General features: G+C 38.8%; 2 protein-coding genes and 1 pseudogene across 2 annotated transcripts; 2 read left to right on the forward strand and 1 right to left on the reverse strand.

The window, feature by feature from the left end:
• The first annotated feature begins 1,810 nt into the window (after positions 1-1,810).
• LOC112179336 (ubiquitin carboxyl-terminal hydrolase 21) lies at positions 1,811-6,298 on the forward strand. Its single transcript, XM_024317734.2, has 8 exons — positions 1,811-2,522; positions 2,657-2,777; positions 2,912-3,022; positions 3,246-3,418; positions 3,510-3,845; positions 4,068-4,190; positions 5,128-5,698; positions 5,792-6,298. The coding sequence occupies exons 1-8, from the start codon at positions 1,977-1,979 to the stop codon at positions 6,034-6,036; spliced, it is 2,226 nt and encodes a 741-aa protein (XP_024173502.1). The 5' UTR covers positions 1,811-1,976; the 3' UTR covers positions 6,037-6,298.
• Positions 6,299-7,026: 728 nt separating this feature from the next.
• Positions 7,027-8,681, forward strand: LOC112180351. Its single transcript, XM_024318885.2, has 4 exons — positions 7,027-7,442; positions 7,691-7,827; positions 7,953-8,050; positions 8,143-8,681. The coding sequence occupies exons 1-4, from the start codon at positions 7,187-7,189 to the stop codon at positions 8,393-8,395; spliced, it is 744 nt and encodes a 247-aa protein (XP_024174653.1). The 5' UTR covers positions 7,027-7,186; the 3' UTR covers positions 8,396-8,681.
• A 2,222-nt stretch (positions 8,682-10,903) lies between these two features.
• On the reverse strand, positions 10,904-11,914 carry LOC112180470 (annotated as a pseudogene).
• Between the last annotated feature and the right edge of the window lie 8,665 nt (positions 11,915-20,579).

Here is a 20,579-nt window from a genome sequence, read left to right on the forward strand (position 1 = left end):
GGTTAGGGTTTCGAAGTTTATCTAACTTTAATTCTGCAATGTTAGCCAAGCAAGCCTGGCGTGTGATCAATAATCCCATGTCTCTTATCGCCCGTATGTACAAGGCGAAATATTTTCCAGAGGATTCATTTTGGTCTGCAATCCCTCACACTTCTCCTTCATATTCTTGAAGGAGCATCTTCTCTACTAGAGAACTTTTACGAGATAGCTCTTGTTGGTAGATTGGAGATGGAATGGCTGTTAGTGTCTTCTCAGATGCTTGGGTACCAGAATTACCAAATGGGAGACCTAGTGAGAATGTCGTGGCATTGGCAGAAGTGCAAACTGTTAGTGACTTGATGTCTAGTACGGGTAGCTGGGATGTGATGCTTATCAAAAGTCTTTTTCCTCTAGCAGAGGCAGAGAGGATAATTAGCATTCCACTGAGCAGGAGGATGGTCTCTGATAGAATGATTTGCAAGCTGGCAAGAGACGGTAAATTTTCAATTAAAACTGCTTATCGTAAATCATTCTCTACTTCTTTGAATCATAGCCCTTTTGAATGACCTATAGGTGGTGATTTTTGGAAAAAGTTGTGGAACGTGAATATTCCTAGTTCAGCAAAAATTCATTATATGGAGGGTTTGTCATGACATTATTCCTTCTCTTGAGAGACTAGCCTCAAGAAGAATTTAGTTGGAGTCACAATTGTGTTCCTTGTGTGAAGTTAATTGTGAAACGACGTTACACTTATGTAGGGACTGCCCTTTCTCTAAGCTAGTGATACAAAGCAATGAAGTGCTGAAACACGCTTGTTATAACCGTCAGGTAGAACAGTTTGATTTGATTAAATGGTTGGAATTCTATGCTAAGGAATTATCTTCGAAGAGTTTTGGAGATCTCATTTATCTTCTTTGGGGGATCTGGAAGGAGAGGAACAATAGAGTTTGGGAACAAAAGAAAAGTGAGGCTTGTGATGTGTTGATCAAAGCTATGTCAAGGCTGCAAGAATTTCGATTTCATAACTTGAAGCGGACCAGTATTGCTGCTCGAAGTTACAGAGCATAGAGGTTGCTCCTCCAATTGGTTTGCTTAAAATAAATGTTGATGGTGCTTTTAATCATGTAACCAGAAGGGGGGGGGAGCAGGTTTTGTGATTCTCATGGGGTTATGCTTGCGGGTGGGAGTTATCCTTTGAGTGGCTTGATATCTCTTGAGCATGCTGAGATTTTGGCTTGTACAATGGATGTAGAATTTGCTGTGGACCATGCCTATCTGCAGGCAATGCTGGAAACTGACTCTATGGAAGTACATCGTCAACTAAACTCCCATGTAGTTAGTAATACTTCTGCTTTGGGGCGTCTTTATGAAGACCTTGGACTTGTCTTAGAGTCGCATATCAATCTGAGAGTGACTCATATTGGAAGGAAGACGAATTTAGTGGCTCGCCTATTAGCTACACATGCTAGTACTCTTGTGCAGGCTTGTTTTTATTTTTTTCCCCTGTTTTTCTTTAAGCTGCAATTGCAGCTGAATTCTCTCATTTGTAAACTCTTTTAATTCAATAAAAGGCTGACCTCCTTCCCTCAAAAATTTTTCCTCTAAAACTACTAACAAACTATATTTCAAAATGAAAAACAAAAAAACAAAAAAATAAAAAGAAATTAAACAATAACACATACATTTCATCAGAAATTACAAATATTCAAATAAATTAACTTAGAAAGAAAAAAAAAAAAAACCGAAACGAAATTTCTTCTTTCAAGCGCGGGAGTTTGGAACTTTTTCCCTCCATTAACAAATATTTTGCAGTTTCCCTCTTTTTTCACAACGGACTGTTCAAAAAACGAAACCCTAAAAAATAATTGAAAACCCAAAATCCTCAAACCCCCAATCTTCATTTCCCTCCTAATTTCTGGAGCCAAAACCCAAACCTCCCATTTCAGATTCAATTCCCTCTTCTCTGAAAAACCCCCAATTTCCTCACAGAGTCTCCAATGGAAACCCATCTCTCTGAAACCAACTCTCTGCCCCCAGATTCATTTCTCCCAAATCCCCAACACCAAACCTCTTCTTCCCCAGATTCAATGCCTATTCCTGCAGAAACCCTTGATGGGTCTTCACCATTTTCACAACCTGAAGCCCTAGACGCCCAAAATCAAAATGGGTCCAAGACCCAAGATGAGGTTTCTGTTGTTGCAGAAACCCTTGATGGGTCTTCACCGTCTTCACAAACTGAAGACGTGTACGAGTTGGATTTGGCCCCTGTTCTTGAAACTGAAAATGGGTCTTCGTCCTCTTCGCCTCTCGAAACCCTAGGGTTTCAATCTTCGGATCCTGATTCGCAAGGTTTGGAACAAGGGCAAGAAGGTGACCCCACATCAGCTTCTCCTCACAATGATAATAATGTATTGAATTCAGAGTCGAATTCGCATTCGGAGTCTTGGTCTTCTTGGTCTCGGTGGCCTTCATCGGATTCTAGCAAGCAATCAGTGGTTTACGCAGAGCCGTATCCGATCGAGGAATCCAAGATCTCTATGGTGGTATGCCCTCTATTCAGAATCTATTGGACACTTGCACTCTAAAAGTATTTGAGTCTTTTATGTTGGTTATAGTGATTTGGGATTTATTGAAGTATTTTGGGAAGTTAAGTTGTGGTATGGGCTTTGTTTTGCAGGGTGCAGGGCTTTATAATCTTGGCAATACGTGCTTTATCAATGCGATTCTGCAATGCTTTACGCATACTGTGCCCCTCGTGGAGGGTCTCCGTTCTTCCAATCATCCCTTGCCTTGTGATTGTAAGACCTACCTGCTATTTTGTTTGATCCATAGTCCTTTTTTTTTTTATTTGTTTGAGAATTTGATATAGATTATATAAGTATCACTTTCTGATTCAATGTATTGGATTTAATGTGAAATTGGGTGTATTCAGGTGGTAGTGAAGGGTTCTGCGTTCTTTGTGCTCTTCGTGAACACATTGATACTTCAATAGTATCTTCGGGAGGGGCTTTTTCACCATCGAAGCTTGTTGATAATTTGAACTGTATCCTTCAATCATCTGGACTGAGATTTCTTTGCATTAATTTTGATTTTGATTTTTTTTGGAAGTTCTTAAAGGTGATTGATTGTTTTTGTTACACCAATTCATCTGATGCAATATACTTAATCTGTTAATTTCTTCAGTTGAAAGGTTTGGACTTTTTATTTTTAGTTTACTGAGAAGTCTACTCTGCATTGCACTGTGATTCTTAACTCAACTCCCTTAGATTTCTCATCTTATTTCCGAAGATACCAGCAAGAAGATGCCCATGAGTTCTTGCAATGTTTTTTAGATAAACTAGAGAGATCTTGGTTGGATTCTGATAAAAAGAATGAGACTTCAACTTGCAAAGATAAAAACCTTGTGAACAGGGTGTTTGGTGGCAGTCTCATTAGCAAAGTATGACTCCTCAGGACCTGACTTTCATCATTTATGAAACCAATTTTCTGTTAATTCTTTTTATTGATTTTGTATTGATGGTTTCTTTCAGCTCCGATGTTGTAGCTGTGGTCACTGTTCTGACACTCGTGAACCTCTGATTGATCTAAGTTTGGAAATTGAAGATGTTGACTCTCTTCCGAGGGCCTTGGAATCCTTCACTAAGATAGAAAAGATAAATGACGTGGAGACAAAGTTTACGTGTGAGAATTGCAAGGAAGAAGTGTCGGTGGAGAAGCAGCTTGTGGTGGATGAGGCACCTCCAGTTGCTGCATTTCATCTAAAGAGATTTAAAACTGATGGAAATTATGTTGAGAAGATTGATAAGCATGTGGAATTTCCTTTGGAGTTGGACTTGAAGCCCTACACCAGTGGCAATAACAGTGATGTGAGTTGCTGCTTATTGGTTTATATGTATCAAATCAGTATCTGCTTGATTTGTTGACATATGACAACACAACTTAGTTTCTTTGCATCACTTGCAAATGCTTATTGTGTTTCTTATGCATGAACCGATATGGTCTCTGGGAATGTTATTTTGAGTGTTAATTGAGTTAAATGTGTGCGTGCCTGTTCTCTCAAGTTCTCATTCCATGTGTCTTGGCAATAGGTGGAATTGAAGTATGAACTTTATGCAATTGTGGAGCATATTGGCTTTTCATCTACTTCTGGGCATTACTTCTGCTTTATTCGATCCTCTCCAGATACATGGCATAGGTTGGATGACTCAAAGGTAACAAGTCTTATATATTAACTGTTATAAGCTGTTTACTTTAATTTTATGTCTTGTGAAGTTGAGTAATGGAAAAGATTGTTTACCATTGATGAATTTCTTCTTAGTTGAAACCTTAATATTTCCCTGAAGAAGTACCAAATTGGTGAGGTCACAACATTTTACTGCCTAGATGGTACTTGATAGTCTGTTAGTATGGTCAGATTATATTTCTATGTGAATTTATCCTCATTGTTATTGTTCAATATTAGTGTTTTGTCCCCTTTGTAGGACAAAGCAAGGGTTGGTGTGAGTGTCTATGGTGGTTTAAGAAGATAAAATTTATAGAAATATAATAGTTTTAGAAGAAAGGTGGTTTATAGATGCTGTAGCTTGAGAGAACTTAGAGAAACAGAGAATAGAGGGAGAAGTGAGAGAACAAGATATGAGGAGATACCAAAGCACCAAGACCAACACTCAATTTTCATTCATTCGAATCTGCCTTGGTGTCTCGCTTTTTCCTTTTTTCGGTGCTACTTTTAGCAAATAACCTTATATTTGGGCTTCAAATATAACCCCAAGATTCAAAATAGACTCTTAATAGCACTAGTCCCAAATACCCTAACAAAATTTAAACATCAACTCTTAGAATGCTCTTGGTTTCAAAAATTTATCTACTCTTTTTATTGATTGGATTCATAGACTGCCATGTACTTTCCTTTTGGACTGAAAAGACCTGAGCCAAATGGGCCTAGTCTTGGGATTCCAGAGAGGGCACTCTTCTAACCACCTGTGGCTACTGCATTGCATATTTATCGTTTGATTAATTTTTTTTGTCAATTTTAAATGATTTGTATCTTTTTATGTAATAGAAGGGCATTTTAACGTATATGTTGATTTTTTTTTGCTTTTCCTAATATTCTTTTCTGGGCTGACAAGAATATTGTTTTCCTTTTAGGTCACTAGGGTTCGAGAAGAATTTGTTCTATCACAGGAGGCATACATTCTGTTCTATGCCAAGCAGGGTACTCCCTGGTTTTCAAGTTTAATGGAAGGACAGATGTCATGCTCAGACCTACCCATTATGAATACATCACCTAAGTCTGTGCTAGATAATGTTGAGAACATCTGTACTGTGAATAATCCTGAGGGTTGTACTCCCAATGCACCCAGAGATGTTGGCCAGAAAATTTCTACTTTCTTCCGCAGAGCAAAACGTGAAGAGGTCTTGTTTACTGACACCAGAGATGAAGCTGATAGACTTTCTGAAAAGATTGATGGATCCAAGCATGATGCTGGAGGTTTCAAGGAGACTGATGAGAATATGCCTATGATTACTGCTTCTACTTCAGTTGGCACAAGTAAATGTTTAGCTGGTACTTCACACAATGAGAATATGTGCAGTACATCCTCTCTTGGTGGTAATGACATACATAAGACGTTTGATGAAGTCAGAGATGCTGGTTGCCCTCCTTCGACACCACCCAGATCTCGAAGTGTAGACGTGTTTTCTTTTGAGTCTACTCCAGGTAAGCCAATTCACTCTGATTAAAAGGTTCTGTTTGTTATCTCTTGAAATTTGGTAATGGAACTAACTTAATGTGTTGAAAATGAATATTTAGAACCAAAATATCATATTCCCCGAGATCATCTGAAGTCAGCAGACAATGTGATCTATAAAAGAAGATCAAGCAAGGTTGTTCCTCCAGATCCAGAAGATCCGAAGAGAAAGGAAGCTATCAGATATCTTGCAAAATCAAAAAGTGCTCCCAGGGACAGGAGAAGTCAGCTTCTTGCTGCTATCATGGAGCCTCAAAGTGAGGGTTTGAACAAGAAAAGGAAAAGAGTGGGGATCATGACCATGTGAAATTCCACCTCTTCCAAGCGCTGTAGAGTGTCTTTTTGGCAAGTGGCCGGAGGTGTATGGGAAATACAATGCGCTTTTTACAGCTGTTTTAGGTCACTCTTTACCTCTGGTGGTGGAGGGAACTGTAGTCAAATTTAGTTTATCGTTTCAGCCACAAATGTAAAGATGAGTTTTTTTTTTTAAATATTTGATCTGGTTACTTACCAGAAAGAAATATTTCATAGGAGTTGCTCTTAGAATCAAGAAAATTTCATTATGTTTTTGACCACCTGATTCTTGTGGTTTTGCTTCTTAGCATAGATAACAATCTTTCAGAACAGTGTTCAATTGCACTAGTGGTCATACCACTATTAACTTGACATGCTCATCATGTTGAGAGTTAATTATTATAGCCTCCTTATCATTCGAGTTTGTCTGTTCCGATTGGTACTAGCTTTCCCCTTGAATTATCATTCGAGGTTGTATATCACAATGTTGAAAAACTTATACTACTCAACTTGTACACTAATTAAACGGCTTTGGAGTTATGTGGTGATTTAGCTCGAATTAGCAAAATGACCAATTTAGGTAGTCACCCACTCACCTGGATTCATTATAAAATCCAGAAAAGGATAAGATAAATGTTTAGGCTCGTATTTGAATGAGAGCTAGATCATTTGCAAACATTATATATGAAGCAAAGGACAAAATAAATTAACAGCATAAAACAAATTAAACCTAGTTTGAATAGCATGACTATACTACTTCAGCTGTATCTTCACCATATAAGTTAAAAGAGGGAAGCTTCCGAGGTCGATATAATTTGTTGGTGAGTTCAGAACTTAGTAATTATGGTTCTCTAGACTCTTGGTTGGAGATAAGAATTAGGAAGGAGCATCTTGAATCTAGGGAAGATCAAATTTTTATCATGAATGTACTAAGAAATCTTTGTTTTTGTCAAACTACCTACAAGGTCCTGCCTTCGAATCCATCGACCCAAACACCTGGACTTCTCCTGTGAGACAAGTTCTTCCGCTATTTAAGGAATGAGAACCCTCATAACAATTCCCTTTAGCTACCACAGAATTCTCTCTACATTGATCACATTCAATCTAATATACTAGCTTAACTAGTAGAGTTTCAAAGTTGGGAGGTTGATTGATTATTCAATATGGTGGTTTTCTTCAAAGGAGGAGCTAAGCAACGACTGGGAAGATCGATTAGTTTGAAGACAAAGAGAGCATTGCTAGACGATCTCCTGTTGCAGGAGTCACCAGGTTCGGCAAATACAGCTCGACATGTGATCATCGTCATGGACGCCATGAAAGAGTTCAACACGGCGCCTCTCGAGTGGGCACTGGAGCATGTAATCAAGGCTGGCACTGTTGTTATTCTTCTCGGTGTGATGCCATGGCTCAACATTCCTCGTAAGTGTATTCGAAAAATGAAACCCTATTTGCACCACATTATTTAGACCACATTATAGAAGTAAATGCGTTTGCCCATCTCAAATCAATATTCTTCTATACTAATTCCTCGTTGAGTCGGTTAACTGTTTTTTTATTAGAGATCGATGTGATCCTATATGTGGTCTAAGAGACAATCCTCTAGCATCACTCTTTTGATCGATATGAACAAGACTTTGATGAGTAACTTGGGAGGTGGTGTTTTGTAGTGTCTTCCAAGACATGGCTGGATATTTGGCCCGTTGGGTTAGAGGAACTATCAGCTGTGAAAGAGAAAATTGAGTGGAAGAGCGATGTCAAATATCTGAAGTTGCAGGCAGTTGTGGATCTTTGCAAAAACTATGGGGTATATCATATATATATATATATAATTATATATATACCTTATTGTATTACGTACTTATTTAGCTTATTATCCTTATCAAATTACTTGGGTAACCACATTTAAATCTTTGTTTTATGTCAATGCAGGTTGTACTACAAAAGAAGGTTATCATGGGTTATCCCTCAAGACTGCTTGTTGTTGAAGAAATTATAGGCTTTCATGCCAAATGGGTCGTCTTCGATAGGTAGGCATATTATTTTGCAAGGCTTAGATTTTCTGATGTGAGATTCTGTTATCCAACAATTAGTAATATGGGATATGTGTAACTGCATGCAGACATCAAAAGAATGACAGGAAGTTTTACAATGGGAAACTACCATGCAACATGGTCATGATGAACGAAGAAGGGGAGGCTGACATGATCAAAGGGAGGACTATGATAGATAGCACCGTCGGAGGTTCAACACCTTCTCTGTTATCTACTCCGATTCTCATGATCTCTGATCATTTGAAGGAATTTCTTAACAAACCGAAACGTGCTCGAGAAGACCGCTCTAGATCTAGATCCAGATCCCTAGGCGATGTCTAGGAATGAAGAAACAAAGAGAGGAGGAATGTTTGGAGATCGATGAAGTGGAGGCTAAACTCTGAAGATTGCTATTAGTGACTTTGCGATGGTTTTTAAATGTCTGGCTACGGTGTCAAGTGATTGTCAAGCAAGCTAATCAGCTACTACCCTTTTGTTTGGCAATTGTGTTTTACCAAGGATTTCGTTATGTAATAATTGATAATCTGCACTCTCCATCCATGCCCCTGCACTTGTGGGTGAGATTCATCGGTTTCTTCGTTTCATTTTCTTTTTTCCCCTTTCATCCTTGAATTTCTATCGGAAATGACCATTGCTAAATTATGAATGCAATAAAATTATCAGAGTTTATTGAAATAAATTACTATTTATTTGGACAAGGGAGACACATCTAGTACTTTTCTCTAATTTGAGGGTCATCAGTCTATCCATCAGTGCAGTGCTTAATTTATTCTAAGATTGGTCGATCAAGTTATGTGATTTATCTGAGTTTGTTAGTAAGCTAATACCGCGACTTTCTCTCCCCTATCTCTCTCACTCTGCTAGGGTTAGAGTTTGGAGTTTTTTGAGTTGTGCGGCATCCCACTTCATGGCAGCGGTTATTGCTTCCATGACGGCCAGGCTAGCGACCAAATTGTCGCTCAGAGAGGGTGAGGAACCGGTTGACCCGGAAAACCTTAGGGTTCCAGGGAAGGAGTTTCTTGCTCGTCATTTCTACTTGGTGGGGAAACTCAACACTTGTAGGGCGGTGGTTTTGGATTCTTTTAGGATTGCGGTGTGGTCAATGTGGAGACTGACGGGGACTATGGAGGTCCAACCACGCGGGGATCGTTTTCTGTTTACGTTCACTCTTGAACGTGATGTCGCACGGGTGAAGAAGGGTGGTCCTTGGAGTTTTCAGTGTGCTATGATTTTGTTGAATGATTATGATGGCTTTTCGGTGATTGATGAGGTGAAGCTTGACTTTGTTTGGATTTGGGTTGGGATCCATGGCCTTCCACCGGATATCTTGACTGAACCCATTGTCCGGTTGGTGGGAGGAACGATCGGTGAGGGATTGAAGGTGCATCAATCGGCTATCCGGCGTGGTGATGCTCAGGTTCGGATTACTTTGGCCATCAATGACCCGGTACACTTGGATCGTCGTGTTAGGGTTTCGCCTACCGACGTTCTCACTTTGAGGTTTCAGTACGAGCGGCTTTTGGGGAGGTGCAGACTGTGTACTTTCTTGAATCATGGAGGACAGAGGTGTACAAGGGAGGATGTGGTGGAGGCTGACACTGTAGTGGATGATGGTTCGCAGCAGGCTCCGGGGCCGGCTCTCCCAGGGCTCGTGTTTAGGGCTAATTCCCAGCCCTCTCTTTCCTTGCCTTCGACTTTCAAGGTTCCTAATTTATTGAAGAAGAAACAAGTGCAAATTCATCCTCTCCCGGAGGTGGAATCTTCGCTTGGGACTGAAGGTACCTCTGCTCTTGTCCCTGTGGTTGGCATGCGTCGCCCTAGGGAGGAGGAGGATGAGGATGAGGATGCTGGTAAAACGAGCTAAACATAGTTTAGCTCTGGTCCTGGGCACTCTGCAACTGGAAAACCTAGGGCTGGAATTCTCCTCTGATGGTTTGGTGTAGGTGAAGGTGATGTCGCCTCCCAAGGTGTACAAGAAGAAGGGCAGGCCTCGAGGACATAGAAACAAGGTTAAGGCGGCGATGTCTGTGAGTGGTGGTTCCGGGTCTCATGGCCTCTACTGAGGATGGTCCTAGCAGTGTGCATGGACGGCTTGAGGGAGCGACAGCTCCGTCGGATTCCCGGGCTGATTAGGAGAGGATCCCCTATGCCTACTAGGAGTGATGGTGCTTGTTTGTTTTGGGCGGCGTACACTAGAAGGGTCTTAGGCGTCAACTGAATCAAGGAGGTGTCACACTTTGGCAGCTGTAGGATTATTGCTTTTTAGGTTTCTTTTGCTTTTGCTGGTAGTTTTCTTTGGTTTGAACTTTGTTTTCTGGATTTCCTTTTGGTTTTTGAGTTCTGGATGAGCTTGGATTGTAATATGAAGGGTGTTTGTACCCATCATGCTTGACCGAGTGAGGTCGTTATGATTTTCATCAATAGATTAGTCTTTCGTTGCTCTAAAAAAAAAAAAAAAGTTATGTGATTTATCTCTGTCATTGTGTTGATTTGTGAAAATCGATCATGAAGTTCTAGCACCCTGATTCAAATATATATGTAAAAAAAGTTCAGTTATCAACTATATATCCTTATCAAGTTCATAATACGCTCTAACTTAAACAAATGATAGAATTTTTGTGAAAAAGTAACTCGGACTTTATTAAATCTATAAACGAGGTTATATTTTTACCAATATGCATGAGAGTTTCTATTTTTGTTTTCACATTCTCAACGAATTGTTATAACAAAGCATATATCCCGATCGTACAATTAACACTTTACGCTGTTGATTGTACGCTGATCATGCATTGAGATCAATCGAGATGGAATATTGACCACACCAAACAGTTAAATTATAGAATACGTACTTCATCAATATTTTCATATATAATTGCATGGCAATAATCAATTGATCCAGTCGATCTGTTCCAATTGTATCATACAACCAGCTCGGATAGCAGCAATCATAGCATGCCTTTGGCCTTTTTTTTACAACCGTCGTAGTAAATGACTATAATCATCCTCCTCTTACCGCATTAAAATTTATTTTTCCTAATACTTTGGGTAAGAAGAGGTGTTTGATCCATACAGTGAGAGAGGTGCTCTCATGGTGCATAGCCACCTTGACCACCGCCCTGACCGCCCCCAGCTCCACCTCCATAGCCAGCTCCACCACCGTGTGCACCTGCACCACCACCAGAGCCACCGCCACCTCCACCGCCACCACCGGACCCACCTCCTCCGCCTCCACCAGCAGCCGAACCACCAGCACCATAACCTTCACCAGATCCTGAACCACCACCATAACCTCCACCTGCACCCCCGGCTCCGCCTCCACCGCCGCCACCACTTCCACCGCCACCGCCTCCTCCACCACCATGTCCACCTCCGGCTGCTCCTCCAGCACCATACCCAGCACCACTTCCGGAACCACTCCCTTCACCACCACCCTTCCCTGCTCCCTCATAACCTACACCACCGCCTCCACCTCCACCGCTACCTCCGCCTCCTCCTCCACCATACCCCGCTGCCTCCGCTCCACCAGCACCGTACCCTGCCCCCCTCCTTCACCAGACCCACTTCCATGTCCAGAACCCCCGGCTCCACCTCCACCTCCACCGCCCGCACCACGTCCGCCTCCACCACCACCTCCATGGGCTACGCCCGGAGAATTGCCGTAACTAGGGCGTGTAACTGTCTCGGTATAACCCAAGAGGACTCTAGTGGCAGAACAGATGCCTACACTTAGCATCACAAGGAAAACAACGCTAACTGTCTTTCTGGGAGCCATGGGATCGATCAATACCTAGACTCGATCAGTTTGTATCCCACAACTTGAATGAGGCAATGCAAGAGAATGTGGGTATTTATAGGAGTAGGAGAATCAGATTGATCGAAAAGGGGTTTCCAAATTCAAAAACAATGGTCCAATAAAAGAGATTGGACATGATATGAAAGCACATGCAATTCTATACAACCATGAACGACCCACTAATCTCACTATAGTTGCAGCTCTATCTCACTCATTAGTCCTACACAGATACATAGTGTGTTTATGCTGTCCTCCACATCTAATTTAGCTACCAACTACTGGGACGCAATCCCTTTCACATCAGTGACTTAGACAAAGTAGACAATTTGCCTTAATCTACACTAACGAAGAATTAATTAACGTAGACTAGCTAGTGCTAATTGTTCCCTGTAGTAGCCAGTTAATGGCTTCAGTATGATATATAATTCATTTGCTATATTATATTTTCCTAGCTCGTTGCATATATGCCTGCATTGTCATCATTCTCTTTTAGTAGTGCAGTTAGTTCGGTATAAATTGCATCGATTATTTGAAGTTATATATATATATATATATATGTGTGTTACTATGTTAACGAAAATAGAACATGTGTGTGAACTGCAGTATTATTGAACACCTTCTATATATATTATTAACTGCAAAAATTTGAAGACGAAACAATGTTAAATAAGTTCGTAAATCTTACCGACAACCGGACATCTATGACTCATCTAAATGCTATGAGTAATCTTGTTGTATATTATCATTAATTTTTTTTTTTATATAAAGAGATTTTGGTCTCATGCCTCCTATTTAATTGCCTCTTTTCTACTCAATAAATTGTTCCAAAAAAGAAAAAAATGGGGGGCGGGTGGATGGCGTGCGAGTTGATGATTGATTATAAGGGCCCTTGGCTCTTGTTTGCTTTTTAGTCACTCTACTGCTCTAGACTCTAGTACAGGCTTTCCAAAATCTCTCTTCTTCTAATGTTACACTTCAGTGTTCACCAACTATTTCGAATTTGGAAAGAGCTTTCATATCCACTCTAGCTCTTCTGCATTTGAAAGATAATGGGGTTTAAAGTCAATGTTTGTTCCAAATTTCTAAGCCGGCGGCAGCCAATAAAAGAGAGTTGAAATGGAAGCAAATGCAAATAATACGTACAAATCTGATTAGTACTCCCTCTCAAGAGTTTAAGTAATGCAAAATGCTAATTGTGTTCTGTACTAGTTAATGGCCGCTTTTACTATAATCTTCATATCATTTGCCATATTGTACGTATTTTCATAGTGCATGTAAGCCGGCGCACTCTCATCGATCATTCTCCTTTAGCAGAGCAGTTGATTCGGTATATATAATGTCACATTTACTTACTTGGAATTGAGATCAATCATGAATCGGAGACAAATGGAATGAGAGAAGAAAGGAATCGGTATATATTTAGATCAATAATTTGGAGTTATTGTATGTTTAAGGAAAACAGATGCATGTGTTTTACTATTACTACCCTGATGAAAGTAGAAAAAAATACTTCAATTCAGGGTTAATTCGATGATTCTATTCATCCCACAATAAGTACTCTTATACAAGTACAAATGAGTAATCTAACTCTAATAGGAAACAATCTTTCCATAATTACAGGATATCCTAATTAAATAAAATCCTAATTATATACAGATTTACAACGATTCTACACTCCTCCTCAAGTTGGTGCATATATGTCTATCATGCCCAACTTGTCAACTGAGCTGTCTAATACCTTCCTATACACTCCTTTAGTAAGAACATCAGCTAATTGCTCATCTGAGTTTACAAATGGAAAGCGAATAACCTTTCTGTCAAGATTTTCTTTAATAAAATGACGGTCAACCTCCACATGCTTTGTTCTATCATAATGAACTAGATTATGTGCAATCTCAATGGCAGCTGTATTATCACAATGCAAATCCATAGGATTTTTAAGCTTGTAACCCAGGTCTTTCAAGACATTACTAATCCATAACATTTCACAAACTCCGTGTGCCATACCTCGGAACTCAACTTCTGCACTTGATTTGGCAACAACTTTCTGCTTTTTGCTACGCCAAGTGACAAGGTTCCCTCCAACAAAAGTGAAGTACCCAGATGTAGAATGTCTGTTAGTTTTATCACCAGCTCAATCTGCATCTGTATATCCAACAACTTCCAATTCATCTTTTTTTTTTTTCTGAAACAGTAACCCTTTACTTGGCGCCATCTTCAAGTACCTCAAAATACGAAAGACTGCATCCATATGCACTTCACTAGGACAATGCATAAATTGACTAATAACACTCACAGCATAAGCAATATCAGGTCTAGTATGTGAAAGATAAATCAACCTTCCTTCAAGACGTTGATACCTCCCTTTATCAGTTGGAACTTGATCGATCAGGATAGATAGCAAGTCCGTGATTCATCTCAATGGGTGTCTTGATGGGTCTGCAGTCCGGCATCCCCGTATCAGCAAGTAAATCAAGAACATATTTCCTCTGTGAAAGTGAAATCCCCTTCTTAGACCTTGCAACTTCAATACCCAAAAAATACTTCAGTTGTCCCAGATCCTTCATTTCAAACTCCTTGGACAAATACTTTTGCAATTCATTTATCTCTTTCGAATCAACCCCTGTAACAATCATGTCATCAACATATACAATAAGAGCTGTAACCTTCTCATTCTTGCGCTTAATGAACAAGGTATGGTCAGAATTGCTCTGTCTGTATCCAAAGGCTTTCATGGACTTTGAAAATCTTCCAAACCAAGCTCTTGGAGACTACTTCAGGCCATACAAAGACTTCTTCAATTTACACACCTTGCCAATGTCACTTGGGTAATTCTTAACACCTGGGGGCACATCCATGTACACTTCTTCCTTCAAATTCCCATTAAGAAACGCATTCTTCACATCAAACTGGTGCAAGGGCCAATATTTGTTTGCTGCAAGTGAGATTAGAATTCGGACAGTATTAATCTTTGCCACAAGTGCAAAAGCCTCCTCATAATCAATCCCATAGCGTTGTGTATGTCCTTTGGCAACCAACCTCACCTTGTATCCATTAATAGTTCCATCTGCATTAAGTTTCACAGTAAATACCCAACGACATCCTACAATCTTCTTTCCAACTGGCATAGGTACTAGGGATTACTAGCTCCCATGTTGCATTCTTTTGAAGAGCCAATTCTTCATTCATCGCCTTTGTCCATTTTGGATCCATCAATGCATCCTGCACGTTACTATGAATAGATACAGTAGATAATTGATCAACAACAAGTGCATGTGACCCAGAAATCCTATGGTTAGACATAAAATTAGCTATAGGGTATTTAGCTTTGGCTTTGATATCTGGTTCATATTGTTTCTTAGGAATTCCCTTGTGATTTTAATTTACGGGATTGATTATTTGACTGACTTTTTAATTACTTTTCTGCATTTCCACCATTCAGTTTTTAGGTCTATATGAGTAGATCACTTCTGCAAATTTTGAACCAAAATTGATAATCGTTCAGGCATTCAAAACTGTGCTTCAATTATAAGCATGAATGTTTCAGGTTAGACAGATTTTGTTCGTCCATTTATTTAATCTAGTTAGATACCTTAGTGGTCATCAATTTGGCTGAAAATTTACATAAGTGATTTATTTATGGAGTCCTAAGAAGTGAACAGTCGACATGCTGATATGCGATCAAAAAGTGGGTCCCGCAAAGAATCCCTTAAACTGGCAAAAAAAAAAAAAGATCCTCACTAAGGGATTTATTATTTGACCGACTATTTGATCACTTTTCGACATCTTCACTATTCAGTTTTTAGGTCCATTGATTTAATCTAGTTCGATAACGGTAATCAATTTGGCTGAAGATTTGCAAAAGTAGTTTATGGAGTTCTAAAAAGTGAATGGTCAAGATGTCGATATGGGATCAAAAAGTGGTTCCCACAAAGAATTCCTTAAAATGACCAAAAAAAGGGATCCCTCAAGGACTATACATATAAGTTTGCTCACTTAAGAAACAGTTTTAAGGGACTGTAAGAGACAAATTAATCAAAGCTACATGTATTAAATTTAAAAACTGAAATTACAATATATAACTTAAACTTGTGTATTTACTCTTAGTCGTCAAATGCAGTTGTTCCTCACGGTTCCTGAACAACTGTTCCTTAATTAGGTGAGCAGCTTTTTGTGTGTGTGTATTGCCCTGCTATTCATTTTGCACCATCTATGTTTCTAAATACTGTTTAGTCATTGAGCTTTTGACCATAAAACACTTCAGTCTCTGACCTTCTAATTTCACACATTTAGTCCCTGTACTTCAAAATTTCAGCCTAATAGGTCTTTGCCGTCTAAAAGTCGCGGAAAAATGTCTATTATACCCTCAGTTCTTTTTTTAAAAATTAATTAATTCTTTTATTTATTTTTTTGAAAAGGAATTTTTTCCCTTTCTTTCTTTCTATTTGAAAAAAAAAGAATAAAAAAAAAGAAAAAAGAAAAAATATAAAAAAAGAGAAAGGAATAAATTTATTAAAAAAAAAACTGAGGGTATAATAGACATTTCGCTGCGACTTTTAGATGGCAAGGACCTATTGGTCTGAAATTTTGAAGTACAGGGACTAAACGTGTGAAATTTTTTTATTTTTTTTTATTGAAAGAGAATTTTATTAACTCAAGTAAAGGACAATTGTTCTCAAATGAGAACCCTAACAGAGCTAACAGACTAAACATCATCAATTAGATCATGGAGCCAAGGAGGCCCTACATCTTTGCAAAACATAGCTTGTACCAATGATAAAGCCGATCTCGCCAGCTTGTGAGCCACCAAGTTGGAGCGTTTCTTCACATGCTTCCAAGAAATCATTTCAAACTCCCGCATAAGCAATCTAACTGCATCCAATACTCCTCCAATAGTACTCAAATCCCATCCAGAAGCATTCAGGCCATTGAGCACATTAAGCGCATCACCATAAACTCTCACACGTCTCACACCCAATGCTCTACCAAACTTTAATGCATGCCATAAAGCCAAAGCCTCCGCTGCTATAGGGTTAATAGGAACTGGTAGTGGAATAGACATTGCACCCATTAATTGACCTGTACCACTTAAAATCACAGCACCCAGCCCTACTCATCCCTTTAATACGTCAACTGCACCATCGAAAAACAGCCTGGGTTCTACTCCTTCAAATTGTTGACCAGTTTCAAGGACACCCCCATGCTGTTCTCCTTGCAATGTGATAGGAGCATTTTAATGCGACGTTTTAACTGCATTTCCCTACATTTTCTGCGTTATTTCCTTAATAAAACTCTGTTTAGGAAAGTTTCCATTCTTTGATTGGGAAAGTTCCTATTTGTAGAAAGTTTCTATTTTTGTAGTTTCTATTTATCATTTCTAGTAAGTTTCCATTTTCGGTAGTTTCTATTTGTCATTTTTAGAAAGTTTCCCATTTTCAGTTTAGGAAAGTTGCCATTTTTCATTTTAGGAAAGTTTCTATTTTTCTTACTAGTTTCTATTTTCAGGACCTCCGAGCTAGAAAGTGGAAATGAACTCATAAATGGAAAGAGGAGCTTGCGAACTACAAGGGGAGCAAAGATGAAGTACAAAGGGAAGCACAAATGAGCAGAAATGAAGAAAAGAAGTTTTCCTGGTCCAACCAGGAAACCCTGTCCAAAGAGGAAAGCTGGCCAAAACAAGACTCTTGAGCCAACCAAGAATGGAGATCGAATTAATGAAGTACATGGCATGAGGGAAGCTTCTTGAAGACTCTAGATGATGACATGGCATAAAGGTGACGCATGGAGGCCCAAAAACTCTCAAGACTTGTTGGATTTTCGGCTACTTGGATAAAAGCCCACAAAGGCCCATGGAACTAGGGTTTGTGACGCAAACCCTAGCCCTAAAGATGTTTTGCCGTGAAATCCTAGAGAGAAACAAGGAAGATGACGTGGAAAATCAGGAAATAATAAGAAGATTTTGGTGGAGATTTTCTAGGGAGATTTTCTTGGAATGAGATATTCTTGGAAGAGTTATCTTGAGCCTTTGCCGTTTAAAGAGAGAGAGAAGCTAGGGATTGCCGTGAGAAATACAAGGAAGGAGAGAGAATTGCCGTGTGAATCAAGAAGTAAACAAAGAGATTTCGGCAAAAAGATTTCCTAGAGAGTTTTAAGGAAAGAGAAAAAGGTGGAGACCAAGAAAAGCTTAAATGGAGTCTAGATTCATTCCTAGAATTCCTAAAGGAAGTTGGCCGAAATTAAACAAGAAAAATCAGAAATTATCTCAAGGAATTTCGGCAATATTTCTAGGGAATTAAAAGAGAATTTTGTGATTGGTTGCACCACCTCATAGGGCTTATGTGGCATGCTATCATTGGAGGAAACTATGTGGCATTTTCAGATTAATTCCATGGAAAATAAAGAAGAAATTCACGGCTTGAAGACCTAGAAGCCGTCCCCTATATATTCCTCTCTTCTCTCAACGTCAAGAAGGTCCTAGTTCCACACTTTTGCATTTACACTTTGAGAAAAAAATCAGAAACTCTCCCTAGCCTAGCCGTGTTCATCTCCATCCTCTAGGGCAACCACGAAGTTCAAGCAAGGCCAAGGAAGAAGAAGACAAGCCGTGCACATCATCCATCACCATCCTTGAAGATTGCTTTCGAAATTCAAGAGTCCATTCATCACTTCATTCATCTCATCTTCATCACGGTGTAATCCGATTCTCCTTGTAACCTTTGCTTTGTAATTTTCGTTGGTTATGCCTTAGTTGACACAGTTGTTTGAACAAATATTGTTTTCTGAAATTTTATGATTAATTGTTAATTTTCAGATTCATATATTGCGATTTATGGTTGCTTTTGTGTGAGTGTTTGATTAAATTTGCATGATAGAAATCTTTTGTATGATAATCTTGAATGGTTCGAAACATTTAGGGTTTTTATGTGAATGTTGCTACGAATTCGAGAACATGGATCAACTTTTTGGTTTTGTGTTCTTGAATCGATAAGTAGTAAAGGTTTTGTACAAAAACCGAGTTTAATCAAAGAAGATTGCAATTAGGTGGACTTTTTCATACTAAGTTGCACATTTGAGTTGATAGCCTTTCTAGGTGCTTAATGCATTAAACATGACATGATTGACTAGCTTTCTAGGGTTTGATTGCATGTTTGATAGAATTAATCTAGGTGCTTTCGCTTAGGTTAATTAGCATTGAAAGTAAAATATGGGAAATTGTTTGCTTTTGAACGTTTCACATGATCAACTCCTCTTGCATGACTATGATGAACAATGATGAACTTGAATCAATTTTAATCATGAGTTTCGAATTTGATCTTTGTTCTTGCATCCCATTTATATTTTTATGTTTTTGCATTTTAATTATTTTCTTAACTCAGTTTAAAACTAGAAAACCAAAAATCAAAAATCCCCCCTTTTTCGTAAATATGTATATATTTTGTTATATTTTTGTAAATATTATACTTTGTTTTAATTTTAATTGTTTGTTTGTCCTACATTGACAGGTGTACCCTCAATCCCCGGAATAGAACGATCCCTATTTACTTTATACTACTAATGACATTTCAGGGTTAAATTGGTCGCTCAACAAAAGCGACATCAATTTTTGGCGCCGTTGCCGGGGATTGAAAAATCACTTGTTAAATATGTGAATATTTGTTTTGTTTATATGTTGTGTTCGAAAAAAAAAAAAAAAAAAAAATTTTACGTGTTAATTGTTCATAATTTGTTAGTTAATTAGTTAATTAGTTAGTTAATTACTTAGGTTGTTATTTATATTATTGAATACGAATTCTAATTGTGAGTTGTAAATTAAAGAAGGAATAGGTGAAGTCGTGTTTATTAATATTGGCCTAAACCCCTTATTGGTACCTAGTCCAGGTCCCTTAAGGTTGAGGGCGGCCTTTATTAACATTCATTGAACTGTCTTCACACTTAGAATCTTTTTCATCCAAGTAAGTATAGCCTATGTGGGATGGTGTCTAGGAAAGGGGACAACGCTCATGACTGGTTCTTGAATCCAGAAGTGCATGCAAACGAGCCTAAACCACATTGTGGGAGTAGCTCATGCCAAAATGGATTCTACCTCTCGTGGTCGCCCTCCCCTACCTGGCCATCTCAGTAAGGTTGCCCAAAGGATGTAGGAGGGACTTTGTGTCTAGACGACTATACTTGGGCCGCACGTCCTCTTGATTTACCGCTTGGAATTGAATTTGAAATCAATGATATAGATAATAAATGAAAATATTGTGATTCACTAAGGTATATTGGATTAAACATAGTCTTGAAAAGGGTAGCTGTTTCAGTCCCACTGCACATCGAGACTCCCTGTTCCCGTACCTAAGTGTTGAAAATAATTGTAAAGAAAAGGAAAGAAAACAATCACTTGTAAGTATTTTCAGTAAAAAAAAAAAAAAAAAAAAAAAAAAAAAAATAGAGGAAGTTGTACAAAGTGTGACGTTTTGTTGTGTAAAAGTTGTGTTTACAATGTGTCAAGTCTTGTTATACAAAAGAAAACAAAAGAATTAATTGTAAATATTGTTAAGTCCTTAATTGTTATAAGTGTGTAAAATCGTATGAGTAGATAAGGGCCTTTTTGTTAATATTGGCCTTAACCCTTCATTAGTGCCTTTCTAAGGTCTTATGAGGTTGTGGGCGGCTTTTATTAGCATTTGGAGAACTGTCTAACACATGAGTTCTTTCCAAGCTGAGTAA

The sequence above is a fragment of the Rosa chinensis genome, chromosome 7 (genome assembly GCF_002994745.2).
Source record: "Rosa chinensis cultivar Old Blush chromosome 7, RchiOBHm-V2, whole genome shotgun sequence".
Taxonomy (NCBI): Eukaryota; Viridiplantae; Streptophyta; class Magnoliopsida; order Rosales; family Rosaceae; genus Rosa; species Rosa chinensis.